The sequence below is a fragment of the Enhydra lutris genome, unplaced genomic scaffold (assembly GCF_002288905.1).
Source record: "Enhydra lutris kenyoni isolate GAN:26980312 unplaced genomic scaffold, ASM228890v2 scaffoldscaffold27, whole genome shotgun sequence".
Lineage (NCBI taxonomy): Eukaryota > Metazoa > Chordata > Mammalia > Carnivora > Mustelidae > Enhydra > Enhydra lutris.
The window spans coordinates 4406764-4416403 of NW_019154111.1; the positions used below are offsets into that span (position 1 = coordinate 4406764).

General features: G+C 48.7%; 1 protein-coding gene across 5 annotated transcripts in view; it reads left to right on the plus strand.

Annotated features, from left to right (window-relative positions):
- The first annotated feature begins 346 nt into the window (after positions 1-346).
- The window catches only part of LOC111151859 (homeodomain interacting protein kinase 2), a 172270-nt gene continuing 162976 nt past the window's right edge, over positions 347-9640 (plus strand). For 4 of the 5 annotated variants that reach the window (XM_022510083.1, XM_022510084.1, XM_022510086.1 and 1 more), the window contains exon 1: positions 347-522. In XM_022510083.1, the coding sequence (XP_022365791.1) occupies positions 504-522 (19 nt within the window). In that variant the 5' untranslated portion in view covers positions 347-503. Of the gene's footprint in view, positions 523-3657; positions 3788-9640 lie in introns of those variants that run through there. The other variant, XM_022510082.1, reaches the window with a different exon arrangement.

Sequence of the window (9640 nt, forward strand, 5' to 3'; positions counted from 1 at the left end):
TCCGCGCTCCGCGGCTCGCTCGCTCGCGCTCGGCCCGCCGCCCCCGCCCCCGCCCCCCGCCCCCCGCCCCCGCCCCTCCTCCCGGCTCCGCCCGCCCCTCCTCCGCCTCCCGTGCAACTTTTGCCGAAGCCCCCACACACAGCCATGCTGAGCTGAGCTCCGGCCGGGCACTGGCCGCGCGCTGCCCGCCCCGGCTCCCGCCCCACCGCGGACCCGCTCGGGGGCCGCGGCCGCCCGGCCCCTCGGCCTCGGCCGCTGCGCCCGCCCGCCCGGCCGCCCGGAGCCCCGCGCAGGGCCCGGCCGCGGCGGCGGCGGCGGCGGCGCCCGGCCCCCTCCCCCGGCGCCGGCCAAGTGAGGCGGTGATGCGGGCGCTGGCGGCCCCGGCTGCGCCGAGAGCGGAGACACAGGCTCAAGATGGCAGATTCCGACTGAGGCTGGGGGGGCCGAGCTCGCGCGCCGCGTTCCCTTCTCCGTTGCCATGAATCGCGGACACCCCGGCCCCGATGGCCCCCGTGTACGAAGGTAAGGGGCGCCCGGCCCGCCGACCCCGCTCGCCCAACGCTGCCCGGCCGCCGCGGCCCCCGCAGCTTTGTTCTGCCCGCGGCCCCTCGCCGGGCAGCCCCCGGCCCGAAGCCCCCCGGGCGCCCGGCCTCCGGCGCCCCACCCCCGGGGCTTTAACCGGCTCCCGACCCCTCCCCGCCTCCCCCTCCCCTGCCCACGGAACGGCCGGGATCCGGAATTTAACAGGATCTTATTTCCAGGGTGGAGAAAGGGGCTGGGGGGGCGGTGTATGTGCGAGGGTGGGCTACTGCCCGAAGAAAAGAAATTGGGAGGGGGCGCCTGGGAAAAGACAGACCCGTGACTGTGCTTTTCATTTATTCGGAATAAATAAAGGTGATGTGGTTTAGCTTTCCTCCTCCCCCCCCCCACCCCCCAAGAAAATTACCTTTAGGGCGATCTTTCCACTCTGTCCTCACGGCTCCCCTTTCCACTGCTCTCCACTCCCTCCCCACACTCCTTTATTCTCCGCGAGCCTCTGATTTGGGGGGGCTGTCGAATGGGAATGTATGGGGCTAGGTGATGAGAGGGGGGTACGGAGGAAAAGTCCATTTCAGACCCAGGCAGAACAATGAAATTGGCTAAAATCTCCCCGCATTAGCGTGTGTAAGGGAAAATATAGTTTAGGTTTTCAAGTCGTGGGGGGGGGGGCGGCCGAGCGTTTTCCTCAGTCGGTCTGGGTAAACCTGTGTGGTGCACCTTCACCTGGCGTGGGATCATTTTTCTCATTTGACTCTTTAGGAAGAAAGAGAAGAACGGAGGGCAAAAGCACTCCACTTCCCCTTGCCCTCCCTCTCTCTCTCTTTCGTTTCTCTTCAGTCAGTTCTTGTCAGCTTCCAGCCAGAAATCAAACCAGAATCAACTAAGTTTTTACACTTCGGTGTGTTTTTGTGTGCTTGTAGTAGAAGGAATTTTAAACCGAAGGGTGCCCGATTTTTTTCAGTCATTTCATCGTGAAAATGTTTTTCTTATGAAATCATTGAAATAGCAGCCTTTACATACTTTTAGCTTTGGTCCATCTGGCTTTCTTTCGGTTTTGTTCCGATATTCTGTGGATGAAATGGCAAATGAGAGGGGAAAGGGTTTGTGTGGAGCAGAGAGGAGGGGCGGGGAGAGGAGGTTTTAATCCTTCTATAAATCCTGAGAACAGTGCTGGCGAGTGAGACAGGGAACGCATTAATAGTTTTATCTCTGTTACAAGAGGCAGATTAAAAAAAAAAAAAACTTATCTGAAAAGAAAATCTGTTATTAGTTCCAGGGCTCCAAATGAATTTGGTTTCTGGATGGAATAAAGTTACCAGTCAGGCCCTGGATAATGAGGCTGTAAATAACCTATGGACTGTAAATATTTTTTTTCAGACTCTCTTAGAAACAAAGGGGCTGTTTAGAAGGCAACAGAGAGATGTTATTCCAGGGGCTTTCCTCTTTGATTCTGAAGAACACAAGGTCCATTTAACCATTCGACAAAACAAAACGAAATTTCTGATCACTCCACCAGGCAGAATAGAACGAGCCGGTGGCTCTGTGAACAGGGCAGGAGAACCCATGTCGGGCAGTCATTGTTCATCTGTGTCTATGGGAGGGGGCTACAGTCAATGCTCCCACTGTCTATGGAGTGTTAAAATGAAACAATTTTCTCTTTATTAAGTACCTCCTTGAGACTCCCTCTGCTGGACACTCTGCGTGTGCATTAGGGAGGGAACTTGGCATTGAATTCAGAACTATAGTAAACGCTGCTTTCCGTTTTACAAGGGCCTGGGTACATGCGTTTGGGATGTATTTTGTCAACTTTATGAGAAGCCCGTCTCGGAAACTGTGCTGGTCCTCTCCCTTTCCTTTCGTTCTAAATCCATATGGAATGTAGGCCATACCCCCGAGGCTAAGACTTGGCACTCTCCTTCGACTACCGTGTTCTTTCGGTGCATTACACCAGATAAAGAATTGTGGGTGGGTAAGGTGTTAAGGTTTAAGCATAATCATGGATCTCAAAGGTTTCGGGAGCTCACTTGTTTTTCTTTGCAGGCTCCATTCCCTGTTCCAGATGACCTACCTGGTCACCTCTTTCCACCCTGGGTTTTGCTCAGTCTTGTCTGTGTGCTGTCTTAACTGTTCCTACACTTCATACCCTTTGACTCTGCTGGAGTTTCCCTGCTTCTTTATCCTTATTTCCCTAGGCTTCCTCCTCTCCCTTCTCAACCAGTCCAACCTCCTGGGGCACAAGCTCAGGCCTGGGTCTTTTGGAAGGAGACTGTTGGTCATGCTCTAAAACAGACAGGTGACCTCTATAAAGGATTGTGCTGCTGGAACCTACATTCATTTAGTGTGATGAGTGCATCTAAGACTCTGGTGACCTCCTTTTTCCCTCCTTGGCGAGATCCACTGGATTCAGTGAGCCTGATTTTTACCATATCCCAGTCAGAATGCATGGGCTCCCGCGGTGTATCCTGAAGGAGCAGGGCTTTTCCTGGGGAATTCGCCAAGAAGATTCCTAATCGTTTTAAAGCTGCCACAAAAATCGAACATGGGGTTCTTCTCAGGAGCAGTATAATGACAGGTAAGGCATTTCAGCTGGAATTCGGGAGTGCACTCATTCCTTGAATGGGGTGCACTTGCCCCAAGTTGGAATACTGGGTCAAGATCTGAATGCAGCAGTGGGGCCTTCTGAACTGCCCGCTGGTAAGGGAGAAACGGGGTCTTTGAAACAGGGTATGTTTGATAATACAGATTAATGGGTAACAAAGTGTTACCAGTCTCCTGCTACTTGCTTTTAAGGTTAGGTTTATAAATAGCACATTCGTTTTCAGTAACTTGGTACTGATTAAGTTAGACTTTTTAAAAAAGGTTTATTTTCTTTATAAAGTTAAACATTTGCCCTGCGATTGTGTTTACTCCATCAACTTGCTTAGCAAGGCTTTTTTTCAGTATGTAGTGCAAAGGCCAGCCACACAGAACCACAGGCCTGTATTGCCATGGGTTCTGAATTAGAGGACCCTAAATTCCAAGTTAATCATGTTCCACCATACCCGAGATGTGTCATGTCAATTAGTATTGACTTACACAGTCCCACTTCCCAAAACTAATACTGAAAGTTCTCGTCAGATGGGTCTGAAGACACCTACCAAAATGCCTACCAAGAAATGGGTTCTGAATCATCTTCCATTAAAAGAATTTGATGACACATGTTCTAAAATATCTTTTCCTGTGTTTGTGTTTTATATTTTTAAAATGAGTAAGTATAAATATTGTTTTCATTCTCACTACTTTTGAGCAGTGAATCAAGGCTCATTAATTTTACCCTCAGTTCCGGACAGTGTGGTCTAGTACTGGAATCAGAGAGACCTGGGTTTGAATCTAGCTGTGTGACTTTGGGCACGTTACTTAACTTCTCGGAGTTTTGTAGTGTTTTAAGCCTCATTGGGCTGTGCAAGGACTCCATCAGAAATGAGTGCCTGTGAAGTGCCTGGCTGTAGGAGCTATTTTGTTAGTTTGTTAGGCATGCATTAAATTCCTCTATTTTGAGGGTCTGCTTACAGGCATGATGACTCCAGGGAAGGACTAGTCCACAAATAGTTTAGAAAACCAATAATAGCAACATTTCAATTATTAATCTCCTGCTATTGCCCCTCCAGTTTGAGCACCAGCAACAATAAACCCCCTATGGCCACAGAAGAAAGAGCCTTTTTGACCCCCTCTGTGACCTTTCTAGATTTCTATTCCCGCTGAGTTTCTGCTGGTTTCAGGTAGAGAATTTCTCACATTCTGTGCCACTTTAAAAATGAGGAAACAAACCGTTAGAGCAGTTTCAGGAGCTGCAGCTGTGCCTCCGTGAAAGTATCCCGAAGTAGGAAAGATAACCTTCGCCCCTGACCCAGATCCATGCCCCCACCCCAGGCAGGCCCGGAGAGGGAGCAGCCAGAGGTGGCTCCCCCAGGACCTCCTCAGAGGAGCTGCAGCCGCTCAGTCCCAGGCCAGGGTCTGGCTCATCGTGTATTCAACATAGTTTTCCTAGAAGAAAAAATGTGGTGCCTTATGCAAGTTACAGCTGCTTCTAGTCTTCGTACTTAAATTTTTTTTTTTTTAAATGTTTCATTTCTCTTCCTTCCTCTGTAGAGACTAATCTTGGGGAACCACCTTTGAAGTTTATATGAAACAAAGTAGTGATGATCAAGAGGGTATACTATGTAACCATTTTGTATTGTTCTCTGAACGTGTAATTTGCCAGAGCTTTCTGGTAGTCTTATGGTGGCAATTCGGGCACTTCAGGCAGCTGTCAGAGATGGGACTCAGGATAATGCCAGCCGACTTTATATAACCACCGATAGAGTGTGAACCCGAAAGGCCCAAACTCGTAATAGTTCCATTTCATATGGCAGAACTCTAGTTGGGGGGGTGGGGGGGGTGGGGAAGAAAACTGAAAAGTTGGTATAGGGAGGTCTTTATTTTTCCTCTAAAAGAAATTGAGACGTGAAGTTCGCAGCACAAAGCATGACCGAGGCTCCACTTGGTCCGTGTTGCTCGCCCCAGTCCCGTGAACTCACGGTCCTAACAGGCCCCCGAGGTGAGTGCTGTCACCCCCGTCTTACAGACAGGGCACCTCTTTAATGACATCACCTGCGAGCATTTATGTAGGGTCCCTGTCTTCAAGGAGTTCAGGGGGCATGGGAAGTGAGAGTCAAAAGTACGTCTGGGCTCACTGGACAGTGGCCTGACTCAAGCTGGGATGTGTGTGTGTGTGTGTGTGTGCGTGTGCGTGTGCCTGCACGTGTGCCAGTTGTTTTTTTTTTTTTTTTGTAAGATTTTATTTATTTATTTGACAGACAGAGATCACAAGTAGGCAGAGAGGCAGGCAGAGAGAGGGGAGGAAGCAGGCCCCCTGCTGAGCAGAGAGCCCAACATGGGGCTTGATCCCAGGACCCTGGGATCATGACCCGAGCGGAAGGCAGAAGCTTTAACCCACTGAGCCACCCAGGCGCCCCACGTGCGCCAGTTTTTTAATTCTCAACATACTAGTGTTTCTTCAGGTGTAAAGGGAAGACCCCATTTCCCTATTTTCTCTGGAAACAATGTATATATTTTAATTTGGACCAAACAAGTATTTTGGAATGTTGGAAATTCCTATTACAAGTTTCCTTAGAAATCACCCTCTCTAATTACCATCTCTTCCTCTTTCATTACTCACATTTTGTATCCTTGTAAACGCAAATATGTTTCTTTTTTTTTTTTTTAAGATTTTATTTAGTTATTTGACAGACAGAGGTCACAAGTAGGCAGAGAGAGAGAGGAAGGGAAGCAGGCACCCTGCTGAGCAGAGAGCCCGATGTGGGGCTCGATCCCAGGACCCTGAGACCGTGACCTGAGCCGAAGGCAGAGGCTTAACCCACTGAGCCACCCAGGCGCCCCCGCAAATATGTTTCTAATTTGCACACACCACTGGGAGACTTCGTTTTTGGTATTTAGGGTCCTGCGTTCTGTTCTGAATGGACCCCTGTCTCATATGTGGGTATTGGAGAATTTTTTAATTCTTGGCTTTGCTGCCTAGCTGCTATCTTGTATTCCAGGTGGTTTTGTGGTGCTTATGAGAAGGGATCTAGATCCGGAGGGTCACTCAGCAGATCTCTCAGGGAGTTGTAGAAGAAAAGCCAGCTCGGCCTCTTGGGGGTCTGGGACCCAGGGCAGGAGAGGGCCTTGGGGGAAATGTAGTTGATCCTTCTGCCTTCAGGAAGGTGAACGTCCATGACTTGAAATCGCCAGTTCGCCAAAACAGTCCCCCGCCCCCAGAAAAGGCCACACTAGGAACCCCCTCAGTAACCAGTTCCAGGATTCTGGTAACCCGACTGCTGAGAAATTCCTGGGGCTGCCTGATTCTCACCTGCCTGCATTCAAACCTGTTTTCTTTTACTCAGTTCTTTCCCCTAGAACCTTTCGCGTATTTGGAGATAGTAAGTGGGTCTCTACAGCCGCTTCCTCGTGGAGCCTGATCTGTGTCCTCTTCCTCTGAACTGTCTCTTGTTTGTCCACATTAAAAAGAAATGGTGGTGGTCGAAACTGAATGCAGTTCTTTAATAATGGTCTCATTAGTACAGCGTACACAAGAAAAATGACTTCAGGGTTCTTGCATCAATGTGATCTCCTGGAGGGGAGAACCAAATCTGATTCATCTTTGTATCCCCCACAGTAGCTGGGCAGTGCGTTAAAGCTAGTAGGCCCTTCGTAAATATTTGCTGTATTGACTCTTCCTAATACATCTAAGTAATAATTTATATTACACCAGCCCTGGGTCGGTAACCGATAGTTGGCTTGCTCTCACTGCTGTCTCCATGCCTTCTGCACATGTCTGGCCCTCCTTCACCCCAACAGTGCCACCTTTTGCTTGACTCCGAATGTGCTTGGTCGCTTTGAAGTCACCCCTCTACCTCCAACTCTTTAGAATCTTACTTACTGTCTCCTACAGAGCTGACAGACAGAATGCAGAGGCCTCACGTGTATGAAGTTGAACAGCTCGTCGAAAGAAGAGAAGAGAACACACACAAGAATCTTGATTCTGTGTAATATCAGTTCGCCCAGGTTTAGAAAGGACAGTTTGTCAAATTCTTTGGAGACTCTGAGTCAGCTAAAGCCATACCTGTTTTTCCAGGTTCTCTGTGACAAGTAAGCTAAGTGTTCATGAGAGTGGCTACAAGTCAGCCTTAACAGCCAGGATTCCTCCCTGTCTTTGGTCTAAAGCCAACAGAAAAGGCAGAAGATACTGATGGACAAGGCCATTCAGCCTATGGCTTTCTGACGAGGGACTTTAGCATTAGGAAGTAAGCTAGTGAAATAGTTGCCAGTTTAAAAAAAAAAAAAAGAAAGAAAGAAAAGGCAAACCTTGAAAAGGGCCAAATAATTTTGTGGTTTTTACAGCCACTTTATTTCTGCACATGGCATTGAAGAGATTTGTAGGGTTTTGAAAGTGGTCTGTTTTAGCAATCCTTGCCTAACTTCTTTTGCTCTCGTTTGTTCTGATTAATTAAATGCCACTTTGTTTAAGCAGAATGAAGATGGATTGACTCTTTGATGTGCTAATGCTATAGACTTTCTAAAACATTCTCCGCCAAAGAAAGCCTGGGTGAGCCCATGAGGGCCTTCTCCTTCAGGTTGTGCCTCCGCCGCCGTCCTCGGGGAAAGAGCACCATAGAAACGGCCCTAACTTTGGGTAAAAAAGCACTTTGGGGTCACGCACTTTCCAGATTGAATCTGCATCCTGATGCAATCTGGTCGCCTTCTGTATCTTTACCGTTTTCCTCCTTATCAGTATCTCCTCAGGGATTCAGCCTGTGGAGTTGTGATTCACAACATAAAAGGATTTTTCCCGTCGCTGGGTGGCTCAGTGGGTTAAGCCTCTGCCTTCGGCTCAGGTCATGGTCTCAGGGATCTGGGATCGAGCCCCGCATCTGGCTCTCTGCTCAGTAGGGAGCCTGCTTCCCCCCACCATCTTCTCTGCCTGCTTCTCTGCCTACTTGTGATTTCTCTCTCTCTCTGTCAAATGAATAAATAAAATCTTTAAAAAAAAAAAGTATTTTTCCAAGAGCTTGTGATAAGCAAAGGGATCCATCATGCCAGTTCTGTGTGAAACTTCTGGTTGCACAAGGCATTAAAGAACAAATTTTAATGGCAAGTGGCCCTGCAGTCCTGTGAAAAGTCTTCTGGTAAGGAGATTTGGAAAACCCTGGTTTATTGCTGGTTGTGGAAGTCTATGCTTTTTTTTTTTTCCCCTCCTCTCTCTCTCCCTGATGAAGAATTTACAGAGCTCTGACAAAAAGCAGCATGTAAATTCCTGAAATTGTGCGGAAAGGCAGCACATTACACCCTCCTGGGTTCTGTGACTGCACTTCCTCCCCAGAATCCAGGCTGAGAGCAGCCTGGTGCAGGAAAGTAAATTTCAGGGGAGCTCGTTACAGGCAGAGAGTGCGAGCACGCTGCAGGCGCGCTCAGCTTCAGCCCTGAGCCACTTAGACTTGCAGCCCCGGTGCTGTGCCTAGGGTTACTCATCAAGTGTGACCTGCACCATCATGGAAGATCAATCGATATTCATTATGTTCCGTTAACCAAGACTGGGAGGTTCTCTAATACATTACAGAAATCTTTCCTTTAGAAAATAGTTAAAGAAACTCTCGTTTAATTATAGCACGACTTCAAAAAGGATTTAGGGCCGCCTAAAGGGTTAAACTTCTGGAAGATGGGAAATTAATTTATGTAGATCGGTTTTGTGGATCAGCTCATTGCCGCTGCGGATGTCGGATAAGCGAGGTATTCCCGTAGGAAGAGACAACAGAACCAGTCAAAACTCTTGTGCTGGCTTAACAAGGTGAATAAGCAGGGTGCATAATGGAATTCATTTGCAAAGTAATTTTTGCTTGGCTGGAGTGGTAAGCACAAAATAGAGCAGCAGACGAGAATGGTAAGTGTTTGGGACCAGTTGTTGAAAGGTTTAAAAGGGGTTCTAATTCAAGAGACATTTTATGGTGAGGAGAAGGGGACCAATATAATCAAAATGATACTTGAACAAGGTAATTTTTCCTGGCTTGGCTGTAATAGTGGAACGAGGCAGCCAGAGGGTGAGCCATGCCGGGAGGCCGTGTGCTGCCTTGGGAGTTGTGAGCACTGTGAGATGGAATGGGGGGTCTGGTTGGGGTCACACAGGAGAACGTGCCTAGAGCCTTTCTCAGCAGGCCTGACCCAAGGGTTCAGTATGTATTTGTTCCTTTTCACTTCTCCTCCCCACACGTTGTGGCCATCAGGAAAGCTTGCAGGGATTGGCAATATCATGCTATTTATCCTGTTTTTCTGAAGAATCTCTTCTTTTTAGAGGGTCTCTCACATTCAACATTGAGATTAGAGTATCTCAGGATCTTACTGGGCACGGTGTATACCCGGTGGGATCATCACATGCTAGTATCAACCTTTGACACGGGGAAACTGAGGCCCAGAGCAGTGAAGAGACTGCCCTGATGTTGCCTGGAGAGAAGAGAGGAGGCAGAGCTGGGGTTCTCAGCCCCCAGGGTGCTGTGCATAAAAGGCTCAGAACACCGAAGTCGGGGGGGGG